The sequence below is a fragment of the Manis pentadactyla genome, chromosome 2 (assembly GCF_030020395.1).
Source record: "Manis pentadactyla isolate mManPen7 chromosome 2, mManPen7.hap1, whole genome shotgun sequence".
Lineage (NCBI taxonomy): Eukaryota > Metazoa > Chordata > Mammalia > Pholidota > Manidae > Manis > Manis pentadactyla.
In genome coordinates this window covers 107,002,931-107,021,953 of record NC_080020.1, presented here as the reverse complement: position 1 = coordinate 107,021,953, position 19,023 = coordinate 107,002,931, and the positions used below count along the sequence as shown (strand labels likewise).

Genomic DNA, 19,023 nt, shown 5'->3' with positions numbered 1-19,023 from the left:
TTCTGGAGGGGGTCTACTTTTTTTGAACAGCGGAGCAGGGCTAGAACAGTCATGACTTCTAAATGCCCAGGAGAAAAAGCAACTGTGTAAAAGGGTAGCTTGCTCCTAATTAAGTGGATTCACAGATGTAGCTTGTTTACTGGCACTATGGCCAGGTCCCACCCTATCTCCCTGCCTCTGAGTAGTGGTTCTTAGCACCTAGGAAAAAGTCTAGCTTGACGTTTGGCTCTAGAAAGCACTGGCCCAAGAAAAAACAGGCCCAAAGAGGGACATTTCTCCTTTTTACCTCCAGTTTCTCAAAGCAGGTGTCAGATGGAAAGTAGTGGGGTGGTATTATTTATTTTAAAGAGGACTATTAAATAGAAAATTGGGATCTCCAATCTCAAGCAAACTCCTGGGTATTTCACAAAACCTTAAAAGTATGGCTTCGTTTCTCAGTGACATCTTTTCATTGCTTGTCACACTCTTGGTTTTTAGACAATGGAGAAGACTAGCTGAGGGGGAAAATTATACACTTTAACCAGTATAGTTTAAAAGCTAATATCTGTCACCAAATATATTAACCACAATATTGGGTGCTTTTAGTCATGTCAAGGACAATTTTTTCTGTCTGTATGTAGTAACAACCCTTACGGCAGCATGGTACACGTCTTTGCCTAGGCTTTCTAAAGCTATTGAGGAACATAGTTGGCTTTCTGCAACCAAAACACAGTTGTTCCTTTCTCTGTAGTCAGTGTACTGCCCTAAGGTGGTGATTCATTTATAAAACACATACTGAGTGCTCTCAGTGTGCTAGGCACTAAGCTTGGTAACAAGGCTGTGCAATGACTTTATGGAGCTCCAGTTCTAGCGCAGGGTTACAGACAGCAAAATAACAAGTTGCATGAGTGTAATATGTGCTGTAAAGGAAATAAATAGGGTGTTACAACAACAAGTAATTGGGGGAGGCCCCTCTGAAAAAGTATTTGCGATGAGACCTGAAGGTGGCAAGGAGCCCAGTGTGAGATGAGCTGGGAGAGAACACTTTGACCTTCAAACCACCGACATTATCATTGCTAATCTAATATGCTCTGCTTTATTCTCCCTTTTTCTCCTTGTTTCCTCTGTTGCTCCTTGCCTTTGATGTGAAGAAGCTGGTCTTTTTTTCCTAGAAATCACAAGTTATAACATTTCTGGCTATACTGGAGTAATCCTAAAGTCTTTTTAAAGTGTGATTTAGTTATTTCCCAATAGACAAGGTTGTAATAAATTGCAGTTTTGGTGAGCTCCTTTCTGTTTCACACACTTTGTAGCATAAATCCTTTCAAATGTTCAAAAGTAGTGAAAATATCTGGTTCTTAAGACAGTTAAGATAAAATTTAGTCTTTGCTGAAGTGCTTGATTCTTAGCTTGAAGCAACACTGCCTAGATTAAATTTTTTTAAAGGTCTAATTCTTACAGGTATGTCAGTCCCTCCCTGCTTCTGACCCGCAGATAAGGGAGGAGACGTGATGAGTTATTGAAGATCTGAAAGGACCAGCCAGGGGACTCAAGGCATAACAGCGCAGGAGTAATGTGGAAAAGGTACTCATATTCATTGAGCAAATGAACCCAAACATCCAAAGAATTTTGAGTAGGGGGTTCAATATCCAATCATTATCTGACCTTGAGTCTAGCCCTAGGGCGTGATGCTCAAGGACAACCGAAACCATGTGAGGGTGGTCATGAGTTGTAGGAACTGTTTTGTCTTCACTCATTTTGTTACTGATCAAGCATCAGGAGTTGTAGGAGAAACAATCAGGTCATATGTATTTGTACATTTGATTTCTATATTACTTGATTTATGTATTAATCCCACGTTTCCCCCTTTTCTTTTAAGTAGTAGATAATAAAAAATATAGCAAGCAGATAGTTTCTAACAGAAGGCTTTTAACATAGTTCTCTAAATCCTGCAGTATGAAATAAAAGTCTTCTTCTTAAATTTACATGATGTGAAATAAAGACAGAAAATAGATTTAGTGCAAATAGAAGGTAATTGCAGGTGATCAGGTCTATGCCTATAGACGGAGTTTTGACCTGAGCTGGACAAGGGCAGCAGGGAATGCCTCACACAAATGGGGGACGAGGTCCTAAGCCTCGCCTCAGCTGGCCCCCTTCTCCTCGCCTGTTGGCCCCCTGCGACTGTGCCTGTCTTAGGTTGTTCCTCCCATGAGGAATCTTACCCGTCTCTGGCTAACCAGCCATCCTCTGGGGCCATACAGGGAGATAACATGCAGCGAAGAGGCATTTGAAGTAGGTCGGTGCTTTTTCTCATACTCTTATGTCCAGCCATAATCATAAGAATCACAAAATACACTGATTCACTGCACGGACTTTCATGGGGGGTAATGAAGACAGTGAACAATCACTTCTTATACATTACTTCTTGAAAAGTCGCATATACATTACTTCTTGAAAAGTCGTATTGGCTTCAATAAGCTAGTGGTCAAATGACGTACCCACATTACCAGAACAGGAAGACAAATACATAATAGAAGTAAACCTACAAGTATTGGCCATATCCAATGAAATCAAGAGCATTCATAATCCCTCAGAAAATTCCAATAAGGAGAGATCATCTTAAAACTTTAAATGATTTTCAAAAGCTTCTAGGAGATATTAATTGGATCTGACCATTATTAGGTATTCCTACTTATAAATTACATCTTTTCAACACCTTAAAAGGACCCCCAGATCTTAATAGTCCTAGAGACTTAACCTCAAAAGCTGAGGAAGAACTCAAGTGGATAGAACAACATATTCAAAAAACTCAATTATCAAAAATTGACTTACACAAACCCTTATTGTTATTTACTTTTCTCCCCATTCTCCCACAGGATTGCTCTGTCAATGTGACAGTTGGTTAGAATGGATATTTTTGCAGTATCAGACTAAACCCTCGTTGCAACCTTACATTGACAAAGTAGACTCTATCATCCTTAAAGGATGACAGAGACTAAGATGTTTGGCCAAGATCCCCACTCCATTATTCTTCTGTCATCCAAACAAAATATTATGCAAGTATTTCAAGAAAATACTCATTGGCAAATTGCACTTTCTGATTGTTTAGGAAATATTGACTGTCATTACCCTAAGAGTAAATTATTTTCCTTTTTTCTGCACCATCAATGGATCCTTCCTCAAAAAAAACTCCTCCACTGTCTGAAACTAAATCTGATACCCAGGAATGAGAGAACTCTTGGATGATGTGGTAAAATCAAGTAAACATTCCTCATCTCCACATTCTTCTGACTTCATCATCTTCCTCTTCAGAAAGTGATGATGAGAGTTCTGCCCGTCTCTCTCATCGTAAGAAATCCTCAGCCTCTGTCACTGCTGCATCTGCTTTCATGGCAGGAATATGCAAAGCCCAGAGAGAGGGTGATACAGATGCTTATTTGACACCTTTAGTGGCACCAGTTAACTCCTTTGGGCCAGGTGAGGATGCTGATTTTCCACAAGGTGGAGTCAGAGCACTTTATACACCTATTCCTTATAAAACATTAAAAGACTTTAAACAAGCCATCTCTACTTATGGCACTAATTCGCCATATGTTGTGGGTTTCTTGGGGTTGGCAGAACAAGAAAGGATGATTCCTCATGATTGGGATTTATTGGCTCATACCTGTTTAGACTCTTCTGAGTTTTTACAATTCAAAACATGGTGGTATGAGGAAGCAAAAGCACAAGCCTTGAGGAATCAGCATGCCAATCTTCCAATTCTTATAACTGCTGAACAGCTGGCAGGACAAGGAGATTGGCTGCAGTTAGAAAGGCAAGCTAGGTTTGAGGACACAGCAGTAACAGATACGTCTGTGTTGCCTGAAAGCTTGGGAAAAAATACAAGTGGCTGGAAAGCCTGCCTTACCATTCAGTAAACTTAAACAGGGACTCAATGAACCATATGTTCATTTTGTTGCAAGGCTGCAGGATAACAAGACATACAGTAGCACATCCAGATTTAAGGGAAATGTTGTTGCAAATGCTAGCTTATGATAATGCAAACACGAAGTGCCAAAGAGTTCTTAGACCTTTAAAATCTGCAGGAGCTAGAATGGAAGATTATATCAAGGCTTGTGCCAGTGTAGGTTCCTCTACATACCAAGCTAATTTACTAGCAACTGCTCTAAAGGGAAAATCAAGGGAAAATTCAAAAAATTTGAAATGTTTTGGTTGTGGCAAACAAGGGCATATGAAAAAAGATTGCAGATCACAGAAGAGGACAAAAGAGCCAAATTTTAAAAATAAACCGCCGTCCGTTTGCCCAAAATGTCAAAAAGGGAGACATCGGTCTAAGGTCTAATGAATGTCGTTCAAAATTTGATAAAGATGGTAATCCTATCAATGAGTCAGCCTTTAAACCTTCGACCGGGCCAGCCTCTGAGGCCCTAGAAAATAATACAGAGGCATCTTCTCCATTTAAAAGAACATGGCATGACATAAGAAGAAAACAAATCCTACCATTTGCAACAACATGGATGGAGCTAGAGGGTATTATGCTCAGTGAAATAAGCCAGGCAGTGAAAGACAAGTACCAAATGATTTCACTCATATGTGGAGAATAAGAACAAAGCAAAAACTTAAGGAACAAAACAGCAGCAGAATCACAGAACCCAAAAATGGACTAACAGTTACCAAAGGGAAAGGGACTGGGGAGGCTGGGTGGGAAGGGAGGGATAAGGTGGGGAGGGAAGAAAGGGGCCATTAAGATTAGCATGTATAATGTGGGGTGGGGGCACGGGGAGGGCTGTGCAACACAGAGAAGACAGACAAGTAGTGATTCTACAGCATCTTACTATGCTGATGGACAGTGACTGTAATGGGGATTGTGGGGGGACTTGGTGAAGGGGGGAGTCTAGTAAACATAATGTTCCTCATGTAATTGTAGATCAATGGTACCAAAAAAAAAAAAAAGAACATGGCATGATTTATAAGCAGCAACTAAAGGAAGTGCTGCTGTAGATCTTGCCTCTTCTCAACCTGTATATTTATACCCATCACAAGGAGTCCAATTACTTAGTACAGGAATTTTTGGCCCTTTACCAACTAATTTTGTAGAATTGCTTTTAGGCTGCAATAGTTGGACATTAAAAGGATTAATAGTAAGACCTGGAGTTATTGATCATGATTATATGGGTGAAATTTAAATAATGGTATCATCTGATAAAGAATTATATATACCTCAAGGACACCGAAACCATGTGAGGGCGGTCACGAGTTGTAGGAACTGTTTTGTTTTCACTCATTTTGTTATTGACCAAGCATCAGGAGTTGTAGGAGAAACAATCAGGTCATATGTATTTGTACATTTGATTTCTATATTACTTGATTTATGTATTAATCCCATTAATCCCACAAAGGTATACTGAGAAATACTTGCTTGAGAGACTAAATAACAAATGACCAAATGCACACAATTCTGCATATTTAAAAAAAACCTTGAAAATAATGTAAGATAAAACATCAACAGTTATAATCAGTTCTCATAAATCTGAAATAAGAAGTTGTTCAAAATAGTTCTCAATTAGTAAACTATATTATAAATATGTTTTAATATTTATGTTAGTAAAATACCTCCACAGTTAAATGTCATTTCTTATATAATCATTGTACAGAAGTAATATATACAGTTTCTTGGCTTACTAGTAATTTTATACCAATCACTTGAAACACCATCCTTAAGGTTCAATAATATACTGTAATACTTCCATTTTTCACTTTTTAGAGTTTGACAGAAGACAGTCAATATCCTGAAGAATTTCAGAGGTTTTTTTCAAAGCCACTGATACTCTCTTTTCGTTAACTTCTTCCAACAAGGTTTTTGAAGATTTCGGTTTATGATGATCAGAAGACTCTTTGTTTTTCTTGCTAGAAATCTGGTTTAGGATACCACTGTTCTCCAATAACACTAAGTTGATTAATTAAGGAACATTCCCCCACATTTTTCATTATATGAATACTTGTAAATTCAGAAAGTTTAATACAGCTTTCATACTAAAATATGTCTCCACTGGAAGGAAGATCTCTTAGATTCATAATAGAATTGGGATTAAAGACCTTATTAAGTCCACTCCTTATGATGAAGAAATCAGTTACATTGTAAAAGGAGGAAAGGAATGGGAATGGGAGTATGTATATGTGTGTTTGGATGGAGGTTTGGTGAAAGAGAGGAAATCTCAGTAACATTTAAGTGAAGAAGTGATGTGGGAATAAAAGGGAACAAAAGTAGGGGTGACTGGAATATAAATAATATGTGTAATGTATTTCTTAATTTCAAAAAGATCTTAATGGAAAAAAAGTTTCCCTGGTTGCAAAGCTACCTTATTATTTGAACAGGATTACAGAAAAATCACAAGATAAAAGAAATATAGATGAATGGGGTGGGAATGTATAGAACTACAGGTTTCATAAGAAAAGTAAGAGTCCAGTCCAAGGTGGCAACATAGGAGGCTCCTGAGCTCACCTATAGAGCTCATACTGAATCCACAGGTACACATGAAACAATTCTCTCTGAAAGAAATCCAGGAACTATCTGAGTAACTCCTATACAACAGGAAATACCCACAATTAAATGGATAGAAGAGGCCAACATACACTACTGCAATAAACCCCACCCCTAGCTCAGCAACATACAATCAGAAGAGACTTTACAACTCCCAGCTTCTCCCTAAGGAGCAAAGGGTTTGAACCCAACATCTAACACTCCAACTTTTAAGGCCTCCACCTGCAAAATGGGCCCCCAAAACACAGAGCTCTGAAAGCCAACATTGCATCCAGGAGACCCAAAAGACTACAGTAAACAAAGAAACAGTTCCTAGTGGATTCACAAAGACTGCCTATGGCTACCCAACCAGGACTCAGAGCACAGGGAGCAGACAGAAGCACCCACCTCCCAGTCTTTCCCTGAAAGAGGCCTATTTGTATACTTTAGAAGCTACTGCCTGACAGTAAGGATTCTAATTTAGAACAGAAGTGTGATTCTCCTGGGAGACTAGGGAGGCTGGCAGGTGACATCTTGACATACTCCCTCTGATCTGCTCCAAGTTGCAGCTGTCTCCCTGGAAGGAGCTTGTGTACATAAAAAAGACAATAGAAAAGATGATCAAAATGAAGAGCTGGCTTTTAAAAAATAAACAAAATAAACAAATCTTCAGGTAGACATAGCAAAAAACAAGGGAGAGGACTCAAAATCAGAAATGAAAGAGGGGATAATACAACTGATACCACACAATACAAATGATCATAAGCTACAATACTATGAACAATTATATGCCAGCAAATTGGACAACCTGTAAGAAATTCCTAGAAACATACAACCTACCAAGACTGAATCAAGAGGAAACAGAAAATGTGAACAGACTGATTACCAGTGAGATTTAATAAGCAATCAAACACCTCCCAATCAATAAGATTTCAGGACCTGATGGTTTCACTGGTGAATTCTACCACATATTTAAAGAAGAATTAATACTTATCCTTTTCAAACTCTTCCAAAAAATGGGAGAGGAAGTTATCACTTCCAAACTTACTTTATGAGACCTGCATTACCCTGACAACCAGAACTAGACAAGGACACTACAAGAAAATAAAATTGTAGGCCAATAACCCTGAAGAACACAGATGCAAAAATCCTCAACAAAGTATCAGCAAATGGAATTCAATGATACACTAATATGATCATACACCATGGTCAAGTGTAGTTTATTCCAAGGATGCAAAGGTGGTTCAACATCTGAATTAGTCAAACTGATACACATTAACAAAATGAAGGATAAAAATCATACGATCATCTTGATACAGAAATATTCTCAACAAGTTGGATTATACAGGGAACATACCTCAACATAAAGGCCATATATGACTAGCCCAAAGCTAACATCATACTGAAGAGTGAAAACTTAAGGCTTTTCTTCTAATATGAGGAACAAGACAAGAATGCTCACTCTTGACAGTTTTGTTCAACATAGTACTGGAAGTCCTAGCCAAAGTAATTAGGCAATAAAAAGAAGAGGTATCCAAATAAGAAAGGAAGAAGTAAAATGGTATATATTTGCAGATGACATGATAAATAGAAGACACCCAAAACACCAAAAAACTGTTAGAATAAACAAATTCAGTAAAGTTGCAAGATAGAAGATCAATACACAAAAATCAGCTGTGTTTCTGTACTCTAATAAAGCTATCAGAAAAATTGAGAAAATAATCCTATTTACAATTACATCAAAAAGAATACAAATACCTAGGAAAATTTCGGCAAGGAGGTGTAAAATCTCTACACTGAAAATTGTAAGACATTAATGAAAGACACTGAAGAAGTCACAAATAAATGGAAAGACATTCCATACTCATGGATTACAAAGGTTAATACTGTTAAGATGTCTATACCATCCAAAGCAATCTACAGATTCAATGCAATTTCTATCAAAATTCCATGATATTTTTCACAGAAATAGAACAATCCTAAAATATATATGGAATCCAAAGGCTCTTAGAGTCAAAATAATTTTGAGAAAGAACAAAGCTCGAGCTATCACACTTTCTGATCAAACTATGTTTACAAACTATAGTAATCAAAACAGTATGGCATTGGCAGAAATAAACCCATGCATATGTGGTCAATTAATTTACATACAACAAAGGAGCCAAGAATATACAATGGGGAAAGGATAGTCTCTTTAATAAAGAGTGTTGGGAAGACTAGATAGCCACATGTTAAAAAAGAATGAAACTGGACCCCTATCTTGCACCATACACAAAAATCAACTCAAAATGGATTAAAAACTTGACTTTATGACCTTAAGTGATAAAAACTACTAGCAGAAAACATAGGGAGGTAGGCTATTTGACACTGGTCTTGGAATGATTATTTGGATTTGTCACTGAAAGCAAAAGTAAACAAGTGGTATACATTAAACTAAAAAGCTTCTGTACAACAAAGGTCACCAGCAAAATGAAATGGAAATCTATGGAATGGGCAAAAATATTTGCAAATCATATATCTGATAAGGGGTTATCCAAAATATATAAAGAACGTATATAACTCAGTAGTGAAAAAACAAACAACCTGATTAAAAAATGGGCAGAGGAACTGAAAGACATTTTTCCAAAGACATACAAATGGCCAGCAGTACTCATACAAATGAGCCCATGAAAAAGTGCACATCATCACTAATCATTAGGGAAATGCAAATCAAAACCACAAGGACGTATCACTTCCTACCTGTTAGAGTGGCTATCATCAAAAAGACAGATAACAAGTGTTAGTGAATATGTGGACAAAAGGTAACCCTTGTGTACTTTGGTGGAAATGTAAATTGGTACAGCCAGTATGGAAAACTTCACAGAGGTTCCTCAAAAAATTAAAAATAGAACTACCATATGATCCAGCAGTCCTAGTTCTAGGTATAAATCTAAAGGAAATGAAAACAGCCTATCAAAGAGGTACCTGCACTCACATGTTCACTGCAACATTATTCATAATAGCTAAGATATGGAAACAACCTAAATGTCCATTAGTGGATAAATGGATTAAGAAGATGTGATATATATATACACATATATATATATATATAATGAATACCATTCAACCCTAAGAAAAAAGGGAATCCTGCCATTTGCAACAACACAAGGATGGACCTTGAAGGTGTTATGCTAAGTGAAATAAGCCAGACAGATAAGACAAACACTACAAGGCGTCATTTATCTGTGAAATTAAAAAAAAAGTCTAACTCAGAGAAACAGTGCATAAAGTGGTAGTTGCTAGGTACTGGGGGAAGGGGAAAATAGGTCAGTAAGAGGGTACAAACTTTCAGCTACAAGATGCATAAGGTCTGAGGAACCAATTTATAGCATGGCAACTATTGTTTTGTATGGTTGAGGTTTGCTGGGAGCGTAGAACTCATGTTCTCACCAAAAAAAGAGGGCGATGATAGATATGTGAGGTGATGTATATGTTAGTTAACAAGACAGGGTAATCCTTACACAATGTATCTTATGATTTCGCTCATTAATTATACCTCAATAAAGCTGAAATTTAAAAAATTCTTTTTAATACTAAAACTCCTAATGAAAAAAAGAAAACAGAAAGTCAGAGATAGGTCTCAGTTATAATTTAGAGTGAAAAGTCTCTATAGGTACACAATGGAATACTATTCAGGCATAAGAAAGAAACAAATCCTACCATTTGCAACAACATGGATGGAGCTGGAGGATATGATGCTCAGTGAAATCAGGCGGAGAAAGATAAGTACCAAATGATTTCCCTCATTTGTGGAGTATAACAATGAACCAAAACTGAAGGACCAAAACAGCAACAGACTCACAGACTCCAAGAAGGAACTAGCAGTTGCCAAAGGGAAGGGGTGGGAGAGGGTGGGTGGGGAGGGAGGGAGAAGTGGATTGAGGGGTATTATGATTACTACACATGATACGGGGGTGGGGTGGGGGGGCACAGGGAAGACAGTGTAGCACAGAGAAGACGAGTAGTGACTCTGTGGCATCTTACTACACTGACTTCAATGGGGCATGGGGGGGGCTTGATAATATGGGTGACTGTAGTAACCACAATGTTTTTCATGTGAAACCTTCATAAGAGTGTATATCAATGATACCTTAATAAAAAAAAAGTCGCTACAGGGAAACTTAATCCTAGTTCACTGTCCTTTGCCCAATTTAAACCCAATGAAAAGTACAAACATTAACATGACATACTTTCTATAGACAAGATACACCTTAAAATTTCAATCTTAAATATTCAGTAACCCTCCACAATATATAAATATGGATTAATATAAAGTAAAGAACCATGAATTAAACCTAGAATGGAAAGGAAGCAATTATGTAGGACAATATATTCTGTTTAAAGGATACAATTAAACTTCTTTATCTTTTCAAGTTCAGAAGCCACAGACCTGTGTGCAAAAAAAAGAGTTCATGCTGTCTTTTTTGTATTCGCAATATTTCAAATAAGCATATTTGATTTTTTCATAAATACAGATTTTTAGACAGAAGAACCTAGAAGTTAAGAATTCTCTTTATATTGGCTTTATATAACAACAAATCAGCTTGCCTCAACTGATAACTTATTGAGTGCTTTTATAAAGTAAGACAACTGTAGGCGGAGAAAGACAAGTGCCAAATGATTTCCCTCATTTGTGGAGTATAACAACGAAGCAAAACTGAAGGAACAAAACAGCAGCAGACTCACAGACTCCAAGGGACTAGCAGTCACCAAAGGGGAGGGGTGTGGAAAGGCGGGGAGGGAGGGAGGGAGGGAGATGGGGATCGAGGGAGATGGGGATGTTTAGTACACATGGTGGGAGGAGTCACTGGGAAAAGTGTAGCACAGATAAGGCAAATAGTGAATCTGTGGCATCTTACTACACCGATGGACAGTGACTGCAATGGGGTATGGGTGGGGACTTGATAATATGGGGGTAAATGTAATAACCACATTGTTTTTTCATGTGAAATCTTCATAAGAGTGTATATCAATAATTACCTTAATAAAAAATTTAAAAAAAAAAAAGTAAGGCAACTGAATAAGTATCCCCACCTCAAGGACTTTTGAATCAAGTATTGATATTGGATGGTAATGGGCATCCCTGCTACAACATTTGAGTACTAATGTGGTACACCCTCTATTTTCCTCTTTAAAGTTTACTCAAACTTTAAAAACCTACTAAAATCCAATCACTTATCTGATAGAACTTTCATTGAATTCCTATAGCATTATGTTAATTAATCATACACTTAATTGTAATGTCTTTTTTTCAATTATTAATTTTATGATCTCATACCTAGATTGTCTCAGGAGAAAACAGTTTTCTTTTTCATTTGTACTTTGCACATTTTGTAAGACCTCATTTACATGGAACTCAGGGAATGAATGGTTTTGGAACATACACACTTAATTTACTTAACACATAATTTCTATGCTAAGTTGGACAAAGGCCAAGTTTTTACACAGTTGAATTAGGTGTCACAAAATAACTATTTTCTATTACATTTCTGGAATAGATTATTTACTCATTTTATTGTTTTCTTATTAAAAGTATATTAAGCGTTTTCTTCTCCTTGACTCAAAGGGTTATTAACATGAACATTAGCTCTTACCATGTTCCACAGAAACTTGGGGCCACTGGTATGGGGTAAAGGGTTGAATATATGCAACTTCAGCAGAACTTTTTATGTGTGTGTTCTTTCTCTTTTTCCTCATTATACTCAAATGAAACACAAGCAGTGATACAGAACTAGAAAATAGTGTAAATGAACTGACTCTCTACAAAATTAATGAGGACTTTAATGTTTAAAACGTCTCTTTATTCAAGTCCCTAGAAAAGTCTCCACAGTTCAAAATAGGGTATGTGACTCGTCTGCTTTACTGGAATTTAGTACAATGGACCACATGCACCTTCTTGTCTGCTTGCACTCTTTGCTTGTATTCCAGCCTATGGACGGAGAATCAGAGATCTTTCATCATTTTAAGCATCTGTGGTAAAGACTTGGATATGACTTACTCTAAGCCTGATGATTCTTCATTATTGCAAAACACTTTTTTTTTTTTTTACATATGACATGTTTTTTCCAGGCGTTAGCAGCAATACAAACTACCTTTAATGCTGTCACTCATGATGAACCAACTTCTTATGAAATATCTTTTGTACTATTTTTTGACCAGCATCCCTATTAAAAAGTTGAATCAGTAAGCTAATAATAGAAGGTAAGTTGGAAAAAAAATACTGAACTACAATTTAGATAGGTGCTTATTGTGCCATCACTTCTCTTCCTTCAACTTACTCCTGACAAGAAAACAAATCACAATGCAGATGTCCAAGGCTTTGCAAGGGGAATGGAGCTATTATTTCAAATGGCTGGATCTCCCCTCCCTACTCCTCCTCAATTTCTTTTTCTCTCTGCTGCTCCTCAATGCTTCCACCCATAGCTGCTTATCAACACTCTGCACTCTGATCTCTCCCTCATTTTTCAGTATATCTTGACAGTTATCCTCTTCAAAGCTTTCATATACTAGCATTTTACAAACTTTATCAGCTGAGCAATGATGAAGTAACCACTTTTATAGCCATGTACAATTTCCCCTTCTTCCCAGCTATGTTTTTGCTAGCTACTTGGGCAACCTTTCTGCTCCAAACAGGCTGTAGCTGAAGAATAAGGGATCTGGGAAGCTGAATCCTTAAGATACCTGAGATATTCCAATAACATCTACGGATTTGATTTGTATCTCATTCTCTAGGTAACTTAGGAAAAGACGGTAAGAATCAGCTTAATGTTTATATCTTTACCATGCTATACTAAGACACCATACAACTGACTTTTAAGCTTCCTAAGTTGTTCCCGGTATCTTCTTTTCCAGTATATTCCAGTTATACTCTCAGTAACACTAACCTTCCAAATGACTTCTCTTGTATCATTTTTTCCACTTAGGAACTTGTAATTCCATCAAGTCTGAACTCCTCTGTTAATTACAAGATTTACTCCTATCAAAACTCAAACTACACCCTAATAGATAGTGTCTTCTTCATAAAAATTGTCTTCTGTCTCCACAGATGAAAATACCCTTTTTTTTTATCTCTGCCTTTGCTTCCTTCCTAAAATGTCTTAATTTCCATAAATGTTTCTTAGAAGCCCAGTTTTAGTCCCTTGCACATTGACAGGCACACTAGAGGGACTAAAATGTTCGCTTCATTTGTTGATTTGCCAATTAATTTGGGGAGGTAATTAATTTGATAGAAATTATTTAAAAATCAACTTTTTCTGAAAGCTTATTATGTTAGCCAACATTTTATTTCCTTTAAAATTACTAAAATTAAAAAAAGAGCCTCCTTTAAACTTTCCATAAACTTTTCAGGATGAAGTTATCATATTAAAAGTCACACATTTTGATATGAAGTTTTCAGATCTTCAGATGAAATATAATATGATAAAATCTATTGTTAGATATCTGATTAAAGATAAATTTTTTTAAGCTTAAGCTATCATGAACATTATAGGAGTTAAATATACTTAACTAAGAAAAAGTTTTCTTGAGAGAAAGTCTTAGAATTTACCACTTGATCTCCTACACAGATTGAGTTTAAAAGAAAAATAAATACCAATTTTCTTCAAGAACAAAAGATGAAGGATGTGTGGGCGTCTCTCCCCAACAAGTATTGGTTAGTCTTCTACACCATGATATTACTGTTGTCACATATCTAAATTGAATACATTAAACAATATTTGAAAAATGAACTTTTATAATGTTTATAAAATCTTCAAAAAATAGAAAAATTATTAAGACAATTTGGAAAAAAGAATAAAAAATCTACAGTGAGGCATTTGCTGGGTAATTTTCTCAATCTTTTTCATTAGAAACAGAAGAGCATGTCTTTCTCATTCATTAAGAATAAAATTATTTACTCACATTCATGATTAATAAAGATGAAACTTAAGAATCAGAACAAAGGTGATACTTGGATTTCATTCAAAGTTCAAACTCAAATGTCTAAATTTTTCTTATAGTTTTTCAAAGTAAAATGAGTTTCATCAAATTTTATCATGAAAATGTCTTTACACACAAGACTAAATGTGTATCTGCTCTCTAAAATTTAAACCAAAACACACCCATCAGTGCATATATACACATACATGTACATATATGTTGTGGGGTAAAAGGAAGAATTTCCAGAATCTCCCTCCTGGCCTTAGTCCACTTATATATCAGCAGGTGTTTACTGCTGCAGCCTCCAGGGCAAAGGCAATTCTCTCCTACCCTCTGTTCCTGGTATGTAATTGGTGTGGGTTTGCCAGTCACTAAAGACCTGCCCATGGAGTTCCTCCCAGAAGGGGTGGGCAGGAAGTAGAGAACATGCCATGGCAGCAGAGCATCAGGAGATTGATGGTGCCAAGCCTGGCTAGAGGCTATAAGGAATAAAAGCCTTTCCCCCTACCTACCCTTTCCCTTGACTTATTTCGGTATCACCACTTTTATAGGGTACTCACCCCAGACTGGGAGCACCCTTCCCCATGGAGCTACATATGTATAATGTAACTCACTGGATATACAAAACAAGGATCAAGTTCAATAAAATGGATGGACTGAAGTAACTAGCTGAAATAAACAGTAAAGTTTGCTAAAAACACTATCCTTCTGTGGCAAATTATTCAACCTAGCAATGAATGGTTAGAGCATTTAGACCAAAACGTAATAAATCTCAACAGAAAAAAAATTCAAGAGAGAAAAAAGCAATTCTTTGGTGAACACTCTCAATTAAAATCACTAACATGTCAAGAACTCACAAGTAGAATGATTATAATAACAATTTAATCAAAGAAAAAGCAAACTCATAAAAAGCCGACTTCAAGAATCTTCTCCACTTTAAGGATAATCATCAGCTAATTAATTTTTTCTATGTTATAGAAATAAGGTTGCAAACCTTATTTCAAACGGTTAGGGAATTAGTTAATTGGTTAACACAGTTGACCACAGTCCACTGCAAGCCAGTTTTATCATGTATGTATGTATACACGTACATATACATTTATTTTGAAAAATCACTTGAATACAAATGAAAATAATTAAAGCTGATCAGGTCTATTTAGTTATGCCAGATCCAATATGTAAACTTTGATAGCTGTTGAAATGACTTCATGCACATTATTCACATGTAAGCACTAACAACATGGGTTTGAACTGCACAGGTCCACTTATATGTTGATTTTTAAAAATACACATATAATATCTGTAATTGGTTGTAAGGCATCAGATTCCACAGGTGTTGTGGTTGATAGAAATGGAAAAGGAAATGTGTTATAAATGGTGGTTATTAGCACCATGCTCTAATCAACTGAGCTAATCAGCCATTATCTGACAAGCGAGAAATGCTGGGATCTGAGAGGAACACAGCTGAGGCCCAGATTGGGCAATTCAGAGGAAGGTAGGAAACCTTTGCCATCCAAGCAAAGTGCATCCCTCCAAGCACAGGCCTGATCTCCCAGCAGGTAGGTGTCAACTTGCTAATTCACCCTCTGCTTGCTCTTTTCTCTGTTGAATCCTACAACCTTCCCATTTCTTTTCTACTTTTCTACTCTTTGTTGCACCTGAAGTTATTTGACCCATTTTATATACAGTAGGCTATTAGCAATTAAGCTCTGGGGGAGTCAAAAGTTATACCTGATTTTTGACTGTGTGGGCGAGTCAGATATATTTGCTCAAGAGTCAAACGTATTTAAATAATATTTAAATTGTCATGTCATAAAAGTTATTCAGTAACATGAAAATAATTTTTAAAATTGTTTTTCAGTACCTTTCATATGGTCCAGCGTGTTCAGTCTGAATTAACTGATCTTGCCCATCAGGAAAAGTTAACTTACACCAACCTAAGTTGAGACCTTGATTTACCTCAAGAAGCAAGGAGGAAGGGTAAGTTTTATCATTCTGAAACTGAAAAATCAAAAACAAAACCATCTTTTAATTTAATTATCAATTTAAAAAATAGTAAGTAGATGAATCATCAAGACTTTATTTTTACTAATTTAAAAGTTATATTTTACATAGGATATAGGTATTACTTAATCACCACTCATACAGATAATTATCAAAAGAACAATACTAGTCCCTATCTCTGTAATGAGTTACCTTTATAAAATGACTGTTTGCCACACCTTTCTGATTTTTGCTAGAAAATCCAATGAGATCAGTAAAGCCTCTTGACAGATTTTATACTTCAAAAAATTAAGATATATAGTACTTAATTTCCATAGATTAAAAAAAAATGGTTTCAGTTTGGAGTATACTCACCTGTAACTTTTCAATAAAGGAGCTGAAATTCCAATTTAAGGTCACAGTAATGCCATCCAAAAAGACAGCATGTACTTTGTTATCAGAGTATGCAAGAAATCTTCCCACGCTGGGTATGAGCGAGTCTCTCAAAAGCAAAGGCAGTATATTGCTATCATGTATCCTAGGTACCTAAAACCAAGTAAATAAAAATAGCAGGAAACAGAGTTGTCCATTAATAAGATTTAAAATATTAATGAACTCTGAGGCAACTTCATATACTCATTTAAAAGTCGAATACTGTAGAATCCTTATGCATGTTTTAACTTTTCCAGAAGTGGATGCCCAAGAGAGTATTTCAAGCAGATTAAGTTCCTTCATCTTTGGAAAGTCACCATTCTGCTGAGTTTTACATAGAATACAGACAAAAATTAGGAAGTACAATAACCTAGAGGTTTACAATCAAATTTATAGATAAAGAAATCAAAGTCTGAGAATCACTCCAAGACAGTGTTAAAAAATTTACTGCAAGAGAGAACCAAGATGGCGGCGCGAGGAGAGCAGCGGAAATCTCCTCCCAAAACCAAATATATTTTTGAAAACACAACAAAGACAACTCTTCCTAAAAGAGAGACCAGAAGACACAGGACAACAGCCAGACCACATCCACACCTGCGATAACCCAGCACCTCACTAAGGGGGTAAGATACAAGCTGCGGCCTGGCGGGATCCGAGGCCCCTCACCCCAGCTCCCGGCGGGAGGAGAGGAGTCGGAGCGGGAGGGAGAGGGAGCCCAGGACTGCTAAACACCCAGCCCTAGCCATCTGCCCCAGAGCGCAGACACAGTGCATGCGTGAGGTCCTGGATACTAGGGAAACAGGACAGTAAGACCTGTGAGAGGGTCCCCGCAGCCGGCGCCCGGGGGACAAAGAAAAGCAAGTGCTTTTTGGAAGTCTTAAAGGGACAGGGACCCCAAAGCTGGATGGAAGTGTCCTAAGACACTTAGCCCAGCAGCTGCGAACCTCAAGGAGCTCTGGGTGCCGGAACCACTGCAGCACAGCTCGGAGGCCCCTCACCACGATAAACAGCCTCCCGCCTGTTCCCCCTTCGACTGCGGCTCCGCCATATTGGAGGAGCAGCCCAAGGCAGGCCATGCCCACAGCAACTGCAGAGCTAAATAAACTCCATAGCAGCTGGGCAAGATCAGAAGCCCCGTCTGCACGCAGCTGCCCAGCACAAGCCACTAGAGGTCGCTGTTCTCCCAGGAGAGGAAGGCCATAAACTGACAAGAAGGGACTTTCTCTTACCCAACACACGCACCAGCTCCCCACAAATATATCTATCACCATGAAAAGGCAGAAGAAATTGATACAGATCAAGATCACAGAGGCAAACCCTGAGAAGGAGATAGACCTAACCAGTCTTCCTGAAAAAGAATTAAAAATAAAGCTCATAACCATGTTGATGGAGATGCAGAGAAATATGCAAGAGCTAAGGGATGAAGTCCGGAGGGAGATTACAGACATCCGGAGGGAGATTACAGAAATGAAACAATCTCTGGAAGGATTTATAAACAGAATGGATAAGATGCAAGAGGCCATTGATGGAATAGAAACCAGAGAACAGGTACGCATAGAAGCTGACGCAGAGAGAGATAAAAGGATCTTCAGGAATGAAACAATATTAAGAGAACTGTGTGACCAATTCAAAAGGAACAATATCTGCATTATAGGGGTACCAGAAGAAGAAGAGAGAGAAAAAGGAAGAGAAAGAGTATTTGAAGAAATAATTGTTGAAAACTTTCCCAAACTGGGGGAGGAAATAATTATCAGACCATGGAAGTGTACAGAACTCCCAACAGAAAGGATCCAAGGAGGACAACACCAAGACACATAATAATTAAAATGGCAAAGATCAAGAACAAGGACAGAGTTTCAAAGGCAGCTAGAGAGAGGGAAAAGGTCACCTACAAAGGAAAACCCATTAGGCTATCATCAGACTTCTCAACAGAAACCTTTCAGGCCAGAAGAGAATGGCATGATATATTTAATGCAATGAAACAGAAGGGCCTTGAACCAAGAATACTGTATCCAGCATGACTATCATTTAAGTATGAAGGAGGGATTAAACAATTCCCAGACAAGCAAAAGTTGAGAGAATTTGCCTCCCACAAACCACCTCTACAGGGTATTTTAGAGGGACTGCTCTAGATGAGAGCACTTCTAAAACTA

General features: G+C 37.3%; 1 protein-coding gene across 3 annotated transcripts in view; it reads right to left on the bottom strand.

Annotated features, from left to right (window-relative positions):
- Window positions 1-5,542: 5,542 nt before the first annotated feature.
- Window positions 5,543-19,023, bottom strand: part of C2H5orf34 (chromosome 2 C5orf34 homolog) — a 29,223-nt gene continuing 15,742 nt past the window's right edge. For 2 of the 3 annotated variants that reach the window (XM_036910923.2, XM_036910920.2), the window contains 5 exons: window positions 16,814-16,984; window positions 16,320-16,456; window positions 14,130-14,228; window positions 10,888-10,928; window positions 5,543-5,926 (listed from right to left, as the gene is read on the bottom strand). In XM_036910923.2, the coding sequence (XP_036766818.2) occupies window positions 5,733-5,926; window positions 10,888-10,928; window positions 14,130-14,228; window positions 16,320-16,456; window positions 16,814-16,984 (642 nt within the window). In that variant the 3' untranslated portion in view covers window positions 5,543-5,732. Of the gene's footprint in view, window positions 5,927-10,887; window positions 10,929-11,355; window positions 12,468-14,129; window positions 14,229-16,319; window positions 16,457-16,813; window positions 16,985-19,023 lie in introns of those variants that run through there. The other variant, XM_036910924.2, reaches the window with a different exon arrangement.